General features: G+C 41.6%; 1 protein-coding gene across 4 annotated transcripts in view; it reads left to right on the top strand.

The window, feature by feature from the left end:
* The window catches only part of lrmp (lymphoid-restricted membrane protein), a 37237-nt gene that overhangs the window by 1210 nt on the left and 14567 nt on the right, over window positions 1–21460 (top strand). For all 4 annotated transcript variants that reach the window (XM_028570591.1, XM_028570590.1, XM_028570593.1 and 1 more), the window contains 22 exons: window positions 4–722; window positions 2150–2260; window positions 3443–3623; window positions 5082–5140; window positions 5266–5341; window positions 5632–5790; window positions 5880–5997; window positions 6487–6537; window positions 6714–6791; window positions 7048–7104; window positions 7387–7446; window positions 8131–8195; window positions 9020–9104; window positions 9695–9841; window positions 10619–10720; window positions 11436–11587; window positions 13024–13135; window positions 14671–14911; window positions 16380–16432; window positions 18850–18946; window positions 20168–20345; window positions 21120–21207. In XM_028570591.1, the coding sequence (XP_028426392.1) occupies window positions 59–722; window positions 2150–2260; window positions 3443–3623; window positions 5082–5140; window positions 5266–5341; window positions 5632–5790; window positions 5880–5997; window positions 6487–6537; window positions 6714–6791; window positions 7048–7104; window positions 7387–7446; window positions 8131–8195; window positions 9020–9104; window positions 9695–9841; window positions 10619–10720; window positions 11436–11587; window positions 13024–13135; window positions 14671–14911; window positions 16380–16432; window positions 18850–18946; window positions 20168–20345; window positions 21120–21207 (2934 nt within the window). In that variant the 5' untranslated portion in view covers window positions 4–58. The remainder of the gene's footprint in view (window positions 1–3; window positions 723–2149; window positions 2261–3442; window positions 3624–5081; window positions 5141–5265; window positions 5342–5631; window positions 5791–5879; window positions 5998–6486; window positions 6538–6713; window positions 6792–7047; window positions 7105–7386; window positions 7447–8130; window positions 8196–9019; window positions 9105–9694; window positions 9842–10618; window positions 10721–11435; window positions 11588–13023; window positions 13136–14670; window positions 14912–16379; window positions 16433–18849; window positions 18947–20167; window positions 20346–21119; window positions 21208–21460) is intronic.

A 21460-nucleotide genomic window follows, 5' to 3' on the forward strand; every position in this document is an offset into this window, starting at 1 on the left:
CAGTCGTCAGCCTCTCCTCTAGCCAGGAAGCCAGCACTGCAGCCCTGCCATCAGCAGCATGGACTATTGCACACCCCAGCCCAATCGTCGCCACAATCCCGTGGACAGCATCTGCCGCAAACTGCAGACCATTCAGTGGCGTGGTGACCGAGAGCCCAATTCACCTTTCCAGATTCCCAAACTCTCCTCCAGCAATTACGACAGTCCACAGAGTGGCCTCAGGCACAACCTGGAAAACATCCTGAAGAAAGGGACCCTCCACAGAGACAAGGGGGTTAAGGAGAAGGGGAGAGGGATGGGTATGCCGAGCTCTGCAGCTTCCCAGAGGAGCAGCCTAGGTCCCTCTGTCCCCATGTCCACCCCTTCTACCCCAGCATTCAACCCCGCCACGCCAACTAACGTCACATACACTATCACTAGCACTCTGGGCGAGAGGAGAGGGGCTGACGGGAGTGATTTAAGACAAGTTAAGACATGGCAGAGGTATTGTTCGACTCCCGCGGGCCAGTCCAAAGACTCCCCTTACTTTACATTCACACGAGGGCACCAGTCGGTGCAGCCCGAGAGCGAGAGGGCGAGCAGGAGCCCACCTCTGTGTCGTACCTTCACCCCAAACCAAAGCACCCTCTCCTACGACCTCAAATTCTGCTCAGGGGACACAACAGAGTATGAGCTGCCCTACCCAGCTCTGGTTGTGAAAAGACTGTCCATGGGAGACGGAGGTAGGAAGTGGCGGCTTCTGGCCAGATTGGATGTGCAGCTTGTTTTAGCTGGGTTACCTGCAGTGAACACTAAACAGATTGAGCATGAAAGTGCATTCTTGATCTTGGAAACCGTAGCTTGATAAAGAGCTTTCAGAGAAACATAATGGTCTTCATCAACAGATGGAGTTTTTATATCTGCTGAGCAAAATCCATTCACTGATGGGGAGTGTGAGATGTGGTTGAAAGCATTTGGAAAAGCGTATAAGAGGACCTTGGGTTAAGATTTATTTGTGTAACAAAATGGATTATTATCTAAGCTTCTGTAATAATGACACCAGTGAGGAATGCTTGACATGATGATTCCTGGACATAAGTATAAGGTTGTTGACTGGAGGTTTTGTGTCTTGGGAGGAAAGTAACGTTTTTATTACTCCAAGTATACATTTACCAAACAGAGAATCTGGTAGTAACTGCAAAATAGTAATAATGAGAAGATGGAAAATTCAGCTACCTTTTTTATAAAATAGAATTTTATAGGGACAATTGGGGAGAAATGTAAAAAAAAAAAAAAATCCAGTCTGTTTACCTCCAGAAGAGAAAATTTGGTGCTGAAGAGGTTAGTCATAAAAAAATATATAGAAAAAAAGCAATTTTCAAAGGTCTTCATAACTTCAGGGGAAAGCTCTAGGCATCTGTGTTTCTCCTTTTTTAATATGCAGAATTGATAAGGGCCGTTGGGTTCTGTCTTTGAAGTGCCAAGGTCTGTGTACTCACAGGCCTGTTGTTTGAACTACGGACTGTTTCTTAAACTTAAAACCAACTCAGATTTAACTGTTATACGAGATCGAATGTTACCAGCCAGCCGCCATTCTGTGTTAATACGTACGTCACCCGCCAGCGGGAGCGCTTATTGGTCCGGTGTGGCACAGTGCATTCTGGTAGTTGTAGGTTTTCTACCCTTTTAAGCATAAGAGAATATCACAGCTTCTTTTCTCTTGTAATGTGGCACCAATTTAAATTTTTTTTGCCATTCTACTGCATACAGTTGTATGAAAAAACCCTCTTTCTAGTGGTGAAATACTACTTTAAGTCTTTTTTTGTGTCACTATCTAGTTAAAAACCTACATTATTTCAGATATTTTTGCTTAAATGTTCCATTCCATCCGTTAAATTAAAACATGTTGAATCAATGCAGCATGAAAAAAACTGCATTGCCCAGAGAGGGGAAGAACAATTGTTTTTTGGGGGGGGCCCAGTGGCTAGTTATTAGTTGTAGCTCCAAACTAACTTGCCTTATGTAACATAACACATAGTGTGTCTGGCCATCACACTGTGACAGTAGTTGTTGTGTCTTGTGAAAAATGTATCATGTGCTTGCTTTACTACTGTACGCAACTCAATACACTCTGTGTTTGGTGTGTTTTGTGTTGCATATTTGTGCTCAGGATCCTCAGTGGCTTCTGAAAACAGGACGGAGAATATGGCAGAAATCAGCCTAATCTGCGAGGAGAATCTGCTCGATACCATCTTCCATGCCTGTGACACCCAGCGCCGAGGTACGCACAGGGTCATTCATGTTTGGGTCCCGTGTTTCAGTCTTCCGGCAAGCTGAATATTGCCGCCTAATGATGAATTAATACTCGTCATTGTCTCATTGGGTATAGTATTTCCAGTGTGTTTTTCCGCGTAGAAGGCAGAAGTAATTCCCTCTGATCCCAACAGTCACACAGTATCAGCTTTGTGTCTTCCTCTTGTGCCTCCTAGCATTGGCAACACAATCTCTTGCTTTTATTTCAGCATCCTTTAAGTTTTCTCATCGGTTCAGAATGTTTTCTTCACATTTTAAATGTTTTTTCTGGAGTGAACCATCTTGTGCAGCAGAGGTATGGTATATGGTTTATTTAAAGAAGTAAAGAGGACATGGTATTTGGTGTTTGTAATTTTTAGTGCCTGATTTTCAGCATTTTCTAACCATTTTTGAAGAGGAAGATTACCATTTTCTTTTTTTTCTTTTTGATTTCTTTCACCTCTGCATGTGATTGCATCCTAGTCTCTTCTGTTCAGGTGAAGTTTTTTTTTTTTTTGCTTTCTTTCTATCTACCTCAATCCTCTTCAGGTCTATTTTAATGTAAAATATAATTTCATAACAATATCCATTTTTCATAGATGAAATCGAAAAATAAAATACAGATAATTGTGATTGATAAAATGGGAATCAGCCATGATTGGTCGGCTTTACCTTTTGTTAAACGTTATTTGTGGTTGAGCACACTTACTGTGAAAGTATATCAGATTTCTGTCTAATTCAGCATTGTGTTATGTTGTATATTAAACTTAACAGTTTCGGGAAATAGTCCCATATGTAAAAATGTGAAGATAGTAGAAGATACAGTACATGGAGCTTTGCCAGTGGTTGAGTTTTTAGTGAGAAGGGTATGAATTCTGGAAGATGTGGTCATCGAAACTAGTCCACAGTTCAGACTACTGTTGTGATAACTATGTAAAGGCTGAAGACCTTTTTAAGAAGTCAAGTCAGCTTTGACAAATGTGTGAAACCAACTGCAAAAAAAAAATAAATAAAGTTAATGGTTACTGCTTTTGCGGCCTTCACCTCTAACTGAACAAAGACAAAAAGATTTAGGAGAAGGGAGTAATATATTAACCATCGGTTCTAACAGGGTCAACGTATCCAATGATAAGAGAATATTTTTTGTCTGTGTGTTACTGTCCTCTCCCAGGTAAAGTGTACGTGTCTCACATTGTGGACTACCTGCGGCACACGACCAGTCGCAGCTCACAAGACAGCGGACTAGAGGACCTTTGCAACATGCTCGATCCAGAACACAAAGACGTCTCCATTGACCTGGATACCTACCACGCTGTCATGAAGGAGTGGATTGATGACTGCCGCAACAACGGGTACTGAAAAGCGGACATTATAAAGATTATTTAATTAAAAATGGGATTTTTTTTAGGGGGGGAACCTTTTAGTAAGTGAATGTCCTGAAACTTCTGAAGTCAAACTTTTGCAAGTATTCATCCAGCTGAAATGGCTGTAAGCCGAACCCTGAATCCGTGTCCAGCAGTGCTGTTCTGTAATTGTAGTTTGGAAGAGCTCTTTTAGGCTGTCAAAAGACAATCCTAAATCAATAGTGGATTAATTGTTGGATAAAATATCATCTTATTCTTGGCACAATATCTTCTGTTCAGGGTTTTGTCTCGCTAGATTACCTATTTTAAATTGTAGGTGTGACAGTTGAGAGATTACCTTTTTTAGAAATTTAAAACCCTTGTGTTGACTTTGGGTCAAATTGACCCGTTTTCAATTTTTTTTTTTTTTTATATCAGAAAATATGGGACGTAGAAATAAACACTGCAAATGTGTAGAAGAACAATTTTACAATTTATAACGTTGGAAAAAGCAAAAACAAACTGAAAAAAAGGCATCAAAAAGGTTGAAGTGTGAGTCCTGGCCCAGTTTCAGAGGTGGATTTTATAGCCATGGACTATAAACAGTTTGTGCAGTCATTGGTTTTATATTTTGTGAACGTGAATGGGGGAACTAAGGGAACCCATATATTCAGTTTGAGTTATGCAAGTAGATATTGTGTAGGCGGCTTATGCGTCAGATGAGCAATTACTGGTGAGAATGTTCCCCCCCATAGTTTGAGCTGTGTGCATCTACATTTACCAGGATGTCTTTTGTCTCAGAGGCAGTTCTGCGTCATTATGGACTCTGTCAGGTCTATATGAAATGTGCATTTGACATCTCTGGTCTAGTGTGCTATGACTCAGATGGTGGATTGAAACCGAACGTCAAAATATTTGATATTATACTATATTCATTCATTTCTTATGCAAGTGGTCATATTTTGACATACATACCCGAGAGAGGTTATACATTTTGATTTAAAAAAAAAAATGGCCTGATGTGTGGGCTGTAAATAAAGCTAAAGACTTAGATACTTTGAAGGACTGTGACTGCTACGATAGAGGTCCAATCTTGTTACGGGCTAGACCAAAGGGTCCATGCAACAACTGTGGGTGAAGGCATGCTTATGTAAATGTGTAGTTCTGGCCAAACATTAGTTTAACTGTCAAATGAGTAAGGACTATGCACCAGCCAGCAAGCTCTCTTTGCAGTACGTCCAGGGTCTGTTTAAAGATAAAGTAGAAGAGTTTCAGACTGAGCAGAGACTGTTTTTGGTGCTCAATGTGCCAGGAACACAGTAAACGGTTCAACAAGTCCCTTCAAACATGTTTTCAGGGATCAACAAAAAACAGCTTAGTGCATGACTGCTACATCCTAAAAAAAAAGATTGTGAAAATAATCAATCTTGCACATTTTAATATTGGTTTTCCTCTGTTGTATCTCAGGCAAGAGTCGACAGATGACGCCACTCAGGACTCAGTCAAACTCCGAGACAGCCTGTCTGGTGAGTGTGCATTGTAATCACTCGTATATTTGCTTCTCTTTTCCTTGCATTGTACACACATCTGATTTTGATGACGCCTCAAGCTTTATTAATTTTTGTGTGTATTGGATCTGTGTGTGTTTTAGCCAAGAGGTCCGTGTTGCTCAATATGACCTCAGGAAGCTTGGAGGCCTTTGGAGGGGAGGCATCCAGAGCAGAATTGTAAGTGATGAGTGTGAATTTGTAAGAGAACATACATGTTTGTATAAAAAAGCAATACTATACCTTTTTTTTTTTTTTTTTTATTATTTGAATGTATCGCGCCTTGATGTATAAACCTAAGTTGCATTGGCCCATGCGCAGGGGTTAAATTGGGATTTGTGAAGAGGGGGAGCCGTGGTCAAATGAGGTTGGGGGGTTGGGTATGGGCGGCCACACTGTTAACAGTTTTCATAGGGACTATTTCCTCAGTAGAATAATTACTTTATTTTTCTGTGTGTGTGTGTTCTCAGTGAGACCTCTGAGCTGGTGTGTTGTGTTGCCGACCTCCAGATGAGCAACCAAAAGTTCCAGGAGGAGGTGAAGAAGCTGAAGCAGGTGGTGGAGGCCATGGAGGACAGCAACCAGAAGCTAGCAGAGGAGAATGAGGACCTCCGCAGTCAGGCCAGGGTGTAAGATGTACTTTCATGCAAATGCACGGCACAGATTTATTTTAGCACGCTGTGGTTTGTTGACTTCATTCCTTTGTCCTCTTGCACAGTAACCAGCAGTTGGCCCAGAAAGAGAAGATGCTAAACGAGGAGGTGGAGGAGATGAAGGCCAGTCTGAGCTGCACAGAGGAAGGCAGAGCTCGTGCCTCCGCACACAGCAAACATGTGGTCAGTCAACAATCAGGCAGTACAAAGAGGATCTATAAAAGTGCTATAAAAGTGTCTTTGTTACAAGGGTTTCTTCCCCTACACTATGTTTAGACAGTTCCAGCTGAAGTGTACTGCACTGCTGACTAAAAGTCAAAGCATAAAAAAAGAACATGCCTGAAGTTCAACATAGTCTTGAAAAGCTGGAAAATAGAGCCATGCCAGCCATAGAATGTATGAAGGTAAACCTCATAAACGTAACATACCATTCAATTTAGAAAATGTTTAGCAAATAAATAAAAAATCCCAGATTACATTTAATTTAATAAATGACAAAATTATTCAACAACATAGTCTTTCACAGATTTTACAATATAATTTTAAATAGACTTTCTTTCTAACGTTGAGTCAAGCTGTTAGAATATAATGGAAGAGAACATGTAGGAATGAGCAGGCGTTTGCGTAGTTGCTATTGATTGATTTTTTTTATTTTATTTTTCTTCTTTTCAGGAGAGAGAGAACCAGAGTCTCATTGCCAAGATTGCTTTTCTTCAGGAAGAGGTACTTCACTGTCCGAAGATAACTTTGAGGAGTTAAAATCAATGACCTGACTTCACAGGGAATCAGTAGTGCTAACCCATTCATATATAGCTTACACAGAGTATATTGCTATACTGTGAGTCTGTTCATAAAAGCATGTGACCTGCTGCCCTAACTCCTCTCTGATGGCTCCCCAGAACTTCAAGGTTACTGTGGAGATGGACGAGCTTCAGAAGAGACTTACACAGCTGTGTGACATTAACACTGAGCTTCAGGTACCTTTTGTACTATCTGGCCATTATTATTTAGATTTTACTCTGCGTTATTGCGTTATTACATGTGTACAGTGTGTCCTTCTCTTCTTTCTTTCTTGCCATCTGGCATTTTGTGTGTATAGCCGCTTTCCTTCCTCACAAAATGACCTTTTAAATTGTAAATCTGTCTTAGGCACATTAGTAATACTGTGTCGACCATGCTACCCATTGTACTGTGTTTTTCTTTGTTATATCATTTCCCTTACCCTGTCCTCAGGTGCAAATTCAATCGTTTGATGCTGCCCTCAGTGAAAAGGAAGCTGTGATACTAGAGGTCAGTGCCTTGTGTTCTATTATCCATTTTGCTCTCGCTGTAAAGCTTGTGGCAGTTCTGATGTTTCTCTACATAACATCCCTTGAATCAATTTAGCTAACACTGGGTCAGTGCCAAACCTTGTTTTAAAAAAAAAATAATAAAAATAAATCCGCTACCAATTTTGTTGCTGAGTATATTAAAAAATATATAATCATAAAATCTGGGTGAAAGGAACTTATTGTTGTCCTCTTTTCTCTCCAAAACTCAAACTGCTCTTGTGTCATTTACCTCCTTTTACAGAAGAGCAGACAGATAAGTGAGCTTAAGTCGGCAGTGGAGGAATACTCCTCTATCACAGAGGTCAGTGTGTTGCACTTCACATCTTGTTGTTATTTCAGTTTCCACGTATCAACAGCCCCCACTAGTTTCTCCCAGATGCTCGTGCACTGCTTTCACTTGTCTCTGATCTCTTGGCTCGCTTCGCCTAATGCCAACGCAGCCATTTTATATGCTCCGTATGAACCATTTGCTCTACTTCCACTGCTTCTTAGCTGAAATGAGTTTGCAGAAAATCAATGGAAGCAATGGCAAATCCTCATGGTAAATGAGATTTGAAAAAGTCCCAGAAGAAAGCGTATCAGATGTCTACTAATTACGGATCAGTGACACTTGAATAGGATTAGAAATACTGGCCATGAACTTCAGGTAGTCATTTTATTTTCCAAAATGTTTTGGAACTATTTGGGGAAAATACCCAAATGTTTAAAGCTAAATGTGATATTCTAAGTTAACACAGGCAAAACGTCAATTTTGCCATGTCAGCTTTTTCACTTTACAGACAACCCTCTGCTTTGTCCAGTGTGTTGGTACAATCATCAGCATGGGTGTCTTTTGTATTTTGGTTGTGGAGACTGACTGTGTTAAATAACCTGCTGTCTTTCCACACACAGGTCTTGTACTCGAAAGATTTGTTCTAGTGGGGAAAGGGTAGGAACCATAGTTGACCTCCTAAAGTCATGTTTATTTCTCTGTTGTTGATTCCAGCTGCTGAGGGCAGACAAGAGCAAGCTGGAGAACCAGATGCAGATGATGCACCCAGACCTGGCTGGGTAAGCGAATCAGTGACTCGAGTCTGTTCGTTGTGTTCCGTGCCGTCATAAGTTGGAGGAGCTGTCAGCCTTCTTGGGCCGATTTGACTTGTTGAATCGGCCAGTGGGCAGTCGGACTCAATGACCAATCTGATTGGTGGAGTGCTAACCTGGACGAGTGGGATGAGTGTGACGAACGCCTCTCAAAATCTGACGAAAATCTTTCAAACTGACCTTTGTCGATCAGAAATGAGGACCGATTCAGCAACTGCATGGCCTATTTCTCGCTTAAAATGTTTTCAGAAACGCGTTTTGGTGAACTATTTTCGTAAAATACGAGATCTTATTCTGAACGAGCCGCTATTACGGTCGGCTTTGTAATTCGGGAGAAGCCAGACCCACATGACGCGTTGATCATTTCCGTTTTTTTGGGCGACAATACAGATTAGCGCTGCCTGCTGTTACGGAGACGTATTACGTCTCGCGCACGTGCAGAACATACGCTCAAGTCGGCGTCGCTTCGGTGTGTTCCGAGGCACTTTTTTTGACCAAAGACTACCTTTTTTTGCTGACTGTCGGCCGTCGGGTTGGTATGTCAGAGCCTTTAGGGGTTGAGGGACTACTAACGAAATAGACATTAACCATCTTTCATTTTTTTTCACACTATGAATTTATGGAAGAGAAATCCTCTAAGCCTCAAACTGTATCTTAAAAGAAAAAAATGTGTGTTCTCGTCTGTAACTTTGGAAAAGATTTGTCCGTTACTACCTTCTCTAATGAATGCCTTTTGTTTGTAACTTGTTTGCACCCAACCTCTCCACCCCTGTTCCACCTGTCTGTCCCAGGGCCCTCTCGGCAGCCTACAGGTTGAACCAGAGCAGCTCAGGATCCCTACAGACAGAACTGGCTTTGGCACAGTCACCACTGGAGGTCAGTACTCCCTTACTCCGTCTGTCTTCTTCATTTGCACACCTTGTTCTTTTCACGACCTCTGTTTTTCTTCTTTCTCCTGCTCTCAATGTCATATCTCTTCTTCGCCTCTTTCGTTTTCTCTCATTTTGTCTTGCACACTGACATGTATTCCCATTTCTCTGAACACACTGTTTCAGTCTGTGGCCTTTTTATTTCTGACAGAGAATTCATCTTTCTAGTAGCAGCCACACTGATACACACACATAAACTTGAAAGCACTCTACATAGATACAGCATTCACACCGACCAACCACTTCAACAGGCACAGCTAGTTTTACAATGTTATGCAATCTCAGTTTATCGTGCCCCTGATCCCAGCTGCAGTTCTGAGAAGTTTTATGCCTACAGGCAAGTGATTAATCTCTCTAGACTTTTCTTCCACAGACGGTTGGTCTTCTAACAAATTTCACACACGATACAAAGCACTGTGTGCACTTCTTTATATGCTGTGTACTTTGCACAGTCCAGCCTCTCGGTTAGAATTAGACTGTCGGAAAGTTTTAAGTCTCTTTTGCTCGTTTGTGTAAATATATTGCTCTCTCTTGCAGCCCCCCCACGGAGTTGACCTTTTGTCCACCACTATGAGCTTTGCCTCCCCGATGGATGAGACGCTGGACAGGGAAGTGTTGCTGATGCTGCAGGGACCCAACCCTGAACACATGGCTCTGGAGTTCAAGAGCCTCCTAAATAAACTGGTAACCAAGTGTGAAGTGTGTGTGAGCGTGAGCCCTGACTTGCACTAAAATTGCCCTTAGGGATTCTAGTGGACAACTGGCAACCATCCCTTTTTTCTGTTTGACTTGCAACTGACTGTAAAAGTCAATCAACACAATCAGCATGGCATAAGCTGTAGCATTTATTTTACAGTGGGTACCTCTGCTTTTATTGTGTTATCTATTTACTTTGTTTTATCTTTTGTGCAGCCCTTTGGAAACCTTGTGTTTTGTTAAAATCGTGCTATATAAATAAAGTGGATTGGATTGGATTATGTAAAAACATTTTGCTACAAATAAACATTTTTAAAAGATTCAGCTTAAATGATCAATTATCAACCCTTTTGCAAGGGATTTTATTGTTGTACCATAATGTGGAAGTTTTGAGACTTGACTCAACTTTAAGAATTTCGTCGGAATCCGACTAAGTGAGTTATTAGCATTTGTGGGTCTATTTGGATAGTCTTCCCTTTCCAGATGAAACTCAGGACTATTGAGAGTAACTGACATTTCCTAAAAGGTGACAGTCATCTTGAAGTTTTAGTCAAATTCAATTACTGTCAAGTTAAGAGTGCTTAGGCTCTCTCATATGAGCTCAGAACAATTAGACTAGTGTGTTGTAGCAGTTTAATTAATTAATTTAATTAATTCTGTCTTAAGTACTTGAGTCTAATGTTGTGCATAAGACATTTTCAATTCTTGACTTTCCATCTTAAAGTATTTTTCTCTCATGACATGCTTTCACTTTATGTCCCTCAGAAAAGTGATTTCAGAGAAGAAAGCGACTCTATCTTGTCTACAGCTAGAGGTTTGCTGGACGACCGCGCACAGCCAGCGGGCAACAAAGACCCCAGTCTCCAGGTCAGATACACTTTCACAGACATGTTTAAATGTTGTCGTCAGCCGCCTACCTATGGCACTCGATGTAAGCTTGAGGCAAGTTGTAGGTTCACAGTGTATTGCAGTGCCTGTGTGCGTTCCTATATTTTTGCATATGCATAGGGGTTGATATTGGGCTGAAATGGGCTGTCTCAGGACTTTAGTTTTGAATATATATGAATCATAAAATGATGTAGTGTGATCTCTTTCCTGTCCTTCCACCTGTTGAACTCCTTTTTCTATCTATCACTGCCTATCTGCTCTTTCTGTCCTTCCCACCCACTATCTCTCCTCTCTGGAGATCTCTCACTTATATAACTCTCCAACAGGCCCCATCCAAGCAGTGCTGTTTAGTCAGTGTGTTGTACCATGAACGCAACCCACTCCCCTCCTCCCTCACTCCAGCTTTCTGTATCTCTCCGTCTCTCTTTCTCTCTCTCCCCCCTCCTCGTGCATTGTTGCCACTCTGCATTCATTAGCCACGTACTGCCATACAGCAATAAACATAGCAAATGAGACAGAAATAATTAGTGGAGCAGAGCTTTACCACTACAAATCTGTCTACCGTTGGTTCTTCGGTGTACCGGCTGACGTGGAAAGATTTTGTTTTTAGTTAGGTGTCAGAACTTTTTGGAGTCGTAAAAGACACCTAGCTCTTCAGGTCGAGCGGCTGACCCTGAGCCTTGTCTTCCCACAGAAGGTGCAGGCCAAGCTGGACGCGAGGAGGGCAGACTGGGCCCTCAGCCTGGACCAGCTGGCCCAGTACACAGACTCACTGGAGAAGGAGCTGATCAAAATGGCCAGTAACTTGAGGAGGTCCCGCACTGAGATCCTGCACCTTTCAGTCAGGTGAGCAAAGCTTTGTTGTCTGCGCTCCATTAAAATCAATAGGCAGTCAGAAATGTATGAGCTGCTGAACGCTGAAGTGAGTGATGGTGTTTGAGAGTTGGTGTGAGAGCAAAAGAACATGAAAGGGATGAACCAGAGGAAGATGGAAGAGAACCATTGGCAGTGAGTCTTATGCTGGCTCATTAATGACAACTTGACTAAAAGGTAGGAAAACCTTTCTTTGAGGAGGAGTTGCTTTTGTGCAGTAGTGATCTCATTGGTTACATCAAACCCTAGTAGGCAGAGCTAAATAATTCATTTTCTGGCTAAGTAAGGTAAAACTGACGCCCCTGAAATAGACAAGAACGCTAGAAGCTGAATAAATCTAGCAGGGGAATTACTAACTGGAAAACTAGCTGTCTAGCCATAATAAGGCTATCTAGTTAAGCTGGTTAACGTCGCTGACCTTCCATGTTTATACAAGTCTATAGCTGTCTCCATAAGCTGGATAGGGTGCCTGTGGAGCTAAGTAACTGAGCAGAACTAAAGAAGATTTTATTTAACCAATTAAGTTATTTCTGCCATTAGAGTAGATCTGCCTGTCGCAAGTCCATATTTCTAAAACTCTGTCACAAGTCCATATCTGTAAAACTTAATCTCAGCATAAACAACACCACGCACTACTTCATGTCAGACCTCTGCTCTCCAGTGCTCTGTGTCAGTTGTCCAGCCAGTTGTGCTGAGTGGGGGAAAGATCTGTCAATCATGCTGACCTCAATGACCCCAAAGGGCCCGCCTCACTAGGTCTGGGTCTGTGCCAACTGTGGACTTCACTCTGACTCTGTGATGGGTTTGCCTTGGGTCGTGTGCGTGTGTGTGTGCGTGTGCGCGCGCGTGCGTGTGCGTGTGCGTGTCTGTTTGTATGTGTGTTCATGGAGACGGCCATCCCCTTCAGATATATAACGGAGCTAGAGTGGAACAGTATGAGACCAGAGAGGGAGAGCTGGTCAGGCTGTCCATCTCACATTTACTGGTCCTTACTTACCAGGGTGAACTTTAGAAAACTGAAGAGGGCTCGTTTTAGATATAGTTCTACCTCCTGCTCTGGAGTGTTTGGGATAATACAGAATGTTGAGAGTAAGACTGGACTACAAGTTAGTGCTAGGACACATTTTAGGTTCTGTGTAGTCTGAGATTAGATTAGAGGGTTGGGCTGGGACTGGATCTACAAACCGTGAAGTGAAGAAACCGTTACTGGGCCAGTCAGAGAACTGGCGGTGGTCACCCTGGGCAACAAAATGGGACACTGCATGGGCCTGCGGATTGGGTACAGTATGTCTACTGTACTGTCTTCTTGGATCTCTGTGCATGCATTTTTCTAGCTGTCTGGACAGTGACGAGTGCTTTCATAATCTGGGTGTTTTTCAATTAACGATATTTTGTATTGTTGCATGCAGGGTGCAGGAGCAGGAGAACCAGAAGCGGCAGCTCTGTGAGGAGCTGGAGCAGCTAAAGACACCTCAGGACAGCAGAGAGGCCTCATGCCAGACACCTTCACCAGAGGAAGAGGTCAGAGTGGAAGCCAGGATGGGCAGGCTAGATCATGGGCCTATATCTAATAAACATCATCAGCAGCAGCCATTTGCTTTCACTATTCTCATAAATAATGTTATAATCTTAAATGGCAGGGTTTGTAATGTTGAAAAGCTAGCAAGATTTAAAGTACCATCTCCTCGGCATTCCGTTTGTACCCTCCCCCTGCCCTTAAGGGCTCCGCCCCCCACACACAGATGTGCATGAGCACCGCTGCTTCAGAGCGGAGAAAGAACCGCAATTTTACTTCATGTCTCATTCACCGTTAAGCAAACGGCTAATATTATCATACTGAATGTTTAAAACAAACATGACTACTGTTGGCAATGTGGCGACGACGCGCATTGAGCTCAGGCTCATACACGGGACGGGTAGAGTACGTGCAGCAAGGCAAGGAGGCATTTCATTGGTTCTTTCCAAGCGGACAGTGAGGCAGTGATTGGTGGGCGTTTTGACAGGATTACAGCAGCTACAGATGACCAATCTTTTTCGCTCCTTTTTTAAAGGAAATACATTATTATTGTTGTTAGCGTGTAAAGACTGTTTCAAATGTGTATATATAAAAAAAAAAAAGTGTACATTGGAAATGGTTACCAACCCTGTCTTTTTAATCTGTAGTCACTATACATTGTTTTTAGAATTTTTAATGAAATGTACACATCGTCTGGGACACTGTTTAAATGCTCACTGGCATAAAAGTCACATTGGGTTTGGAATACATTCAACTTTGATCACGTATGTGTGTGTTTTGCATGTTGCGTGGATTAACATTGGATATTGGAAGGTTTGCTTAGAGAGCCGTGACAGACCTCATGCTGTATTCAGACAGATGGAGTATTTTGTAGAGGAGAGTTGAGTGCGAGTTGGCGGCTTGAAGTGGACATGTGCACCCACGCACGCTCAAAATTAGATGCAAGCACACACCTACGCACTGCTCCTGCACAAAATTCACTGACACGTGCTTGAACATTTCCATTACCGCACCATTTTTACTGCGAAACACAATGAGTTTGGTGCTGAAGTAGATAGATTTGCTTACAGTAACCAAGTCGGGCATCGACAAATAATGCACTTCTTACTTTGAAGTGATTTATTCAGTATAGCTCTGAAGCAGGGAAGAACCACTAAAATGAACCCTTGGATTTGTTAATCAACAAAAAGAACAGTAATAAAAAGAAAAGAGAAACTATGAGCTCTGTTTTGCTACATTTTTATTTCGCTGACAGCTTTGTTAATAAGTAATCATTGCTGTGATTTTGACAGAAAACACTTGTTTGTCCAGTACTTTTTTCTCAGGGGTGTCTATTGGAAAGTAAGATTTTATTTTGCAGTGGTGCTCTTTTCAATTATGGAGGCTGTTACTGTTGAACTTCAGCCTGATCACCTCCAGTCCTTCAGTTGCATTTTACCACAGTGGCATTTGTTACCTTCATGTCACCTTTGCACACCTTTTTATTGAGACTTCATCTTTCCCTTGTTTGGTTTTTTTTTTTTTTTTTTTTTTTTTTTAGCCTGGAGATGACTTGGACTGGGATGAGGAGTTCGCCCTTCAAGACTTCCTGAAGAACGAGTTGGAAGAGAGGAATTGCAGAGAACAGGGCGGGCGAACGGACAGAGGTGAGGAGGACGGGGAGGAGAAGTGGACCGTGGTCGACACAGCTGGAGAGGGAGAAGCGAGGGACACTTCCACTCCTCTGTCTGCCCTCTCTGGGGAGGCCCAGCCTGGGCATGGTGCAGCAGGCGGGGGTCAAGGTGAGTGGGGACATGAAGGTGGACAGAACAACCACCAGCCAACAGTTCAACTGCTAAGTGACAATTTTAACTTTATTCATAGAGATCCACTACATGGAATAATACTGCTATACTGTAGCAATTTGTTTTTAAATGGCTTTCAACAGATTTAATCTTTAAAATGTATCTCAGGAAACCAGGAGTCTTCCTTTAGCCTTTTTAAAATCAGCCAAGAGCTAACTGGAACCTCATAAAGCCAAGCCAAATAGGGCTAAATATAGTTTTAATATTTTTGTAACCCCATTCTGACCCTCACTCACCCTGTTCCTACTTCTGGATCCAATCTTGGTTAAAAAAAAAAAAAAAAAGCTTTGAGTTAACCTCATACATCACCAACAAGAATGTGAACTAATATATCCTGCTGAAATATTGAGAACATACTTTGAAGTACTGCGATTGTATCAACATTCCTAGCTCTAGATTAGGTATGATTACGTTGAACAAGCCTGTGTATTGCTAACCCACAGCTCTTGTTGGAGTTGAGTGTCCGCAGCAATATTTTTGTCATTTAAGTCTTTTTACCCTCTTAAATCCATATTGTGAAGATAAAAAGCACAGAGCAACTAGTTAAACATTATGTTGTTACTTTAAGTTCACTCACATGTGCAGCTGGTCACAAAATGCTTCACAGAAAAACTCTATAGGTGAAAACAGGTGTGTGTGTGTGTGTGTGTGTGTGTGTGTGTGTGTGTGTGTGTGTGTGTGTGTGTGTGTGTGTGTGTGTGTGTGTGTGTGTGTGTGTGTGTGTGTGTGTGTGTGTGTGTGTGTGTGTGTGTGTGTGTGTGTGTGTGTGTGTGTGTGTGTGTGTGTGTGTGTGTGTGTGTGTGTGTGTGTGGTAATCCATGGGTGTCACAAGGCACTCAGCCACCCTTGAAACACAAGTACAGTACACACACTCACCACTGTAAGGATACACACACACTCTGAGGCCCTTGGCAGAAGACCCCTGCCTTCTATGGTTGTTGTGGCCCTGGTCTTATGAAGGTTGTGTGTGTCTACACAGTATGTGAAATCCTCTCTTCCTCAAGGTCCTTGTATGGCCAGGTGTACGACCGGTCTGAGGCCATGAAGTGAGCTCAGTAATCCCCCATTCCTTTGCCTGCATGAGCGGCTGGCAGGCAGAGAGAAAGAAAACGAGTGTGTGAATGTGGTCATTAATGCCACCTTAGCCATGCATGGTATTTTAACCTCTCTGCCCCTCCCTCAGCTCAATGTCTTGCACAATAGACAGTCTGACTTTTTATGGTAAAAGGTGGGGTTTCTTTTAGATGGCTATTAACCCCTGTAGATGAATTGGACAAGCGTTTGTGTTATAATGGACAGCTTCTTGGTTTGTTTTGGGGTTTTTTTCCAGCCTCTTCTTTCCTCCTTTCATTTTTTTCCTGATTTATATTTTATTTTTTTTCATCTTCCTCTGCATCTGTTACAGACTCTGCAGCCTGCACTGAGTCAGAGCCAGAGGTGAACTGTCAATCTTTGCAGGTAAATTGAGTTGTGACATTATCATGGTATTAGCTATATGTATTGTACAAGGGGCTCACCATGTTTGGGATGTACCTGGTTTTAACCTTTTGTGGATATCCTTTAACTCTTTATTTTCCTTAATATTTTCTTTGCTTGAAAACCTAATTTCTTTCAATTGCTGCATGTAGCATTTCAGAGTAAATTCATCAGTCTTTAGCCTGGCATTGAGATTTTAATAATATAGCAAAACTAAATGTAACTTCCAAGCATCTTTTAATCTTTGGAAACCACACCAAATTCATTTGGGATAGCTCACATGTGATTATCAGAGGATACCACTAGTTTTGACTTTGTGGAAACCCATGTGCCTGTGGCTTGTGATTTTAGGAATGTGTCAAATGTCCTGGTTAAGGATTAGGATCCATTTCATTTAAACAAACGGGTTGATATTAAAAATAAACAACAGCATCAATAGAAATACCCCTTCATTGAAACCAATTATACCTCATTATATATCACAGGGATTGTTAAGCTTTGTCCATTATCTTAAATGGGCTTAAATAATTATGTCATGGCCTTTGGGGAAAACGTGTTTGACAAGCTAAAAACAATGTTCAGAATCAAGGATTTCAACTAATAGTGTGACACAAGTTATCACAATACACAGCTTCAAAAGACTTGGAGTATGTTCAGCTGCGCTTCACTGTAAAGAGTGTAAAATACATTGCAGAGGATGAGAGACGTCCACCGAACCACAGGACTGTCAAAGGTTACAGATGAGGACCAGGGACTGACAGTTTGCTGCTTCAAACTCTCACACCTGCTCAGAAAATGTGTTGTTTCTATCTCGAACCTGAAAAACTACTGCTAAGGTGCTCTCCAGCAAGACACTGAATCTCAGCCTACTCAGAGGACTACAATAAACGACTGTTGTTGCCACGTGTGACAGGTGTGGAACTATGTGAGCAGGAAGCATGATGGGTAATTACTTCCTTCAAAGTGTTGGGAAGGAAGTAGGATGTTTTTTAAGTTATGATTTACAGCCTCAAGAGCTTTTAGAGCGATCTTTATACTTTAATATAATGGACAAATATTTTAGGCTGCTGCGGGTTTTTATTTGTCTACTGGATAAAAAAACTAGCTTGAAACTTGCAAGAGATGGGTAATTCATGCCAGTGTCTGCTTCACGTTTTTGTCACATTTATCCCACTTTTTGTCCCGCTTACATGGTAATGCAGTTACAAGCTGGGACTCAAACCTGGGACTCAAACCCTTTTGTGGTAGTGCGTTCAAGGATGCTCTGACATATTCAATTTCAGAGGCTTCATTTTCAAAAGTCAGATATGGGAATACCCTTGAATGCACCATCATGTCCCTGTGATAGACATATCTGAAGTCTAAGGTCGCTATAGGTTATGCTGTAAGTGGCATTTGTTAAATTATACATGGGCAGCGTTTTCCCACAAAGAGACTTAAGTGCACGTATTTGGTGGAGGGTTTGGGGGTCCTACCTCAGGAAAGTTTTAGGTGAAAATAAAATAATGCAATTTCACATAATTTTGAACTTTTTATTACCATATCTGTGTAGACATTGACTTTACATTTATTCGGCTTAGGTGGTGCGGCCCAAAACTGCTTGGGTGCTGCGCCTAAGCCTTATAATGGTAGGGAAAACCCTGTATGTGTTATTTTCTCTCCCTCCCTCTTATTCTCACAAGTGTCTGCACTCCTTCTTGTTTCTCTTTCTGCCATTTGCCTACCAAATCGCTTCTCACACATAATTATTCACAGCCGCTGCTCACAGGCAGCAGTCTGCATGCTTGTGCTAAAGCTGTCTGCTTCCTTATATAGAATGACAGTAAAAAAAAAAAAAAAAAAAACATTCAGGTCACACTGGGGTTAAAAGGAGAATAACTTGTTGTTGGCAAAAGAAGGAATTATGCACCGGCATTTGAAGAAATGTATATTCCAAATTTATTCTGCACCAAATAACGTAATAAACATGCTGTACACTAAACTACACATTGCTATGATCTCAATGTCTTTTAACACTTTCTGTTCTTGGATGTTATGCCTTCTACTCACTTGCAGTCCTCAATGCTTAATTAATATGCCTTCAAGGTTTTTAAAACTAATTTAAATGCTCCATCATTGCTGTAGTCAGTTTGAAAGTGATGTTTGCTTTATGAATTCCTATGACGATGACAGTAATTGGTGCTCTTTCCAACAATCCATCACTGATAGAACAGAAGCCTGTCAGCTGTTAGAGTTTGTTGACTCCTTATGCAATGTCTTCCCATCTGACAAAGATTTGTTTCTATTGACTGATTGTGGGCCTGCTGTTTGGTACATGGTTAATGTGTGTTGCTTATTTGATCTTTTCACCCCTTTCATTTTTTGAATATTTATCATTTTATGTGCGTGTGTGTTTTCAGGAGGCAACAGTGCCGTTGAGCGCCCACTCACAAGCTGTCAGCATTAGACAGCCGGAGGCGGATGCTCTCCCTGATCTGTCCCACCCAGAAAACAACAGTAAGTACTCTCGCTTTGTCGCTCTCTTTCTCTCTCTTTCTCTTTCTTTCTCTCTTTCTCTCGCTCGCGCTCTCTCTCATTCTGTCATATTGTGTGCATTAACAACTTAGCAAACATACCATGTGATTTAGATAATGACTCACTCTTTGTTTTGTTTAGACTTTACAAAATCTTGCAAATTCTACCAAATACCACATTTTTACTGTTTTGTTGCTAATCCAGTACTCGATGATGTCTTTGTAAAACATGTACAGTACGTAGTGATTGCATTACTGCAACACAAATGTTATCTAGATAAGTAAATTATTGATATCCTTTGTGTTTAGTGACTATTGCTTATTTCACTGAGCTACATGGAGGAAGAAATGTTCTCAGATGTTAAAAATATTAATAAAACATCAAAGCTAATGTATTCACACTGAGCTATTAGGCTCGTTGCAGATGAGCCTCGCCTGTAAAGTGGACGGGAGCAGGCGGCAGCAGCAGGGGGCGATGACAAAAAGCTGCAGTCAAGTCGGACAGTTTCCAGCCTTTTCATGCCACCTTCACATCCTGTTAGATCTGATTTATTAAAATGTTATCAGACCCATATATCCTTTTCTACCATGTGGTAGAATAAATATGCCTATATTGTATAAAGATGCACAATACAGCCCTGTGTCATCACTCCCTGCAGTACTCCAAAGTACCCCTAGGGTTACGAAACCCCCATTGGGGAAAAAAATAAAATAAAAACTCGGCCATAGTCTGTAAAATATAGGTTTGTAAGCAGTCTCAAATTGTTTTGATTATGACAGAGTAGCCTGTTAAATGCTATACAGTCGATCTCTTGCTGATGTTAATATACATAGACTGTAGATGATCCCAAATCTGAATATATTTAATCGCTCTGACTACTAAACACCAACATCAGCCAAACAACACATATTGTGGTAACAGAATAAACCTTCAAATCAGACAAATGTCAATCGATTCAACAACAATGAAATGTCCTATCATGCCCTGGGTCTTGAAGTCGACATCTGTACAATTCTACGTAGGCCTGGCTCGTCTCAAACACGCTTAATGTTTCAGGTGCTGTCATAATGCACCCTAGGAAATGTAGGAAATCATTAGAGTAAATTACAACAGCTTATAACTCAATAACCTGTAATCCTGGAGTGCATTGACCGCCGCAAATTGATAACACTTCCCACTGATCTAATTTCTCTGTCTCCACAGATGCAGAGGCTGTTGAGACTGCAGAGTCTTCAACCTGTGGTCCAACTGAAAATTTGAGCAACTCACCTGAACAGAACCAAATGGTGACACTTAGTAACACCCCTCCCACAGCAGACCAGATGGTTCCTCCCGACAGCACATCACCTGGACCAGATGAGAACATTAACCAGACTGAGAGGTGAATGAATAAATAAATAATGTATGTGATAGACTGGGCACATAATCAGATGATCAGACTGCCTTCTCCTTGATGGAAATTCCAAATTACATAAAGTATACCATATTGCCAACTTAGTTTGTTCCATTCACTTAAGAAAAATTTAAAATGTTGGCGATTGAGCTGTGAAACAAATATGTTACCTCTATTTCTGCTGAGAGAGTGAGGAGTCTAACCTAATGAGATGGTTCTCTATTTTTGTGTTATTGTCATTCATCACACCTAAACAGGAACTTTATCCATAGACATGCCTGTTCAGTTGGTGTTTGGATTGGCAAATCCCACTTAACGGTCACAAAACAGAACCTTTCATAGTTAGAAAACTGACATTACCACACAGCCTCACTCCGCATCCTGACTCATTTTTATAGCAGTAAAAACCATCCCTTTTAGATTTAAAGTTGATAGGTGTTAACGACTATAGTCACAGTCAAAGTCAACATTTTATTGAGTATTGATTCATTTTCCTATGATATGGTCCACATTTGTTAGTCAAATGGGTGTTTCCTCCCTGTGGGAGGAGTGTGTAGGCTAATTAGTATCTATGCTGCCATGCTTTGCATAGGCACAGTCTATCTACAAAGAGACAAAGGCTCTTCCTCATCTCTCTTACCGCTTCATACTGTACCAGTTGTGTCTTGTTAGATAGATTAAAAGCATATGTAATGCACGAACCGAGAATGAGAAAATGGATAGCGCTTGACAGTTGACCTTTGACCTTTCACCTGTGGTCAGCACCCAGCCAACCAGTGAGGACCATAGGGGAGAAGAAGAGAAAGAAGGTGAACCGGACTCGAGCACAGGAGCCATGAGTCATACTAAGGTCAGTAGCAGAGGGGAAGTGTGTTAATGCATAAGGGAATACAACTTCCTCTATTCTCTTTAGCATCAGCTTCCTCTTTTTCTCTCTGCTTTGGTCTGCCACTTCAAGTGTCAAGTGTGTGTTTGAAGTAAGGGGAGGGGTTCAGTTGGCGGGGCTGGGGCTGGTGCTAGCCCTCCTTTAGAAGGGCTGAGAGGAGCCCAAGGAGGAGAGGAGAGGGCAGAGATGCATTATTTAGGGAAAGATCAGACAATCA

Source organism: Perca flavescens, chromosome 23, assembly GCF_004354835.1.
Source record: "Perca flavescens isolate YP-PL-M2 chromosome 23, PFLA_1.0, whole genome shotgun sequence".
NCBI classification, from domain to species: Eukaryota; Metazoa; Chordata; class Actinopteri; order Perciformes; family Percidae; genus Perca; species Perca flavescens.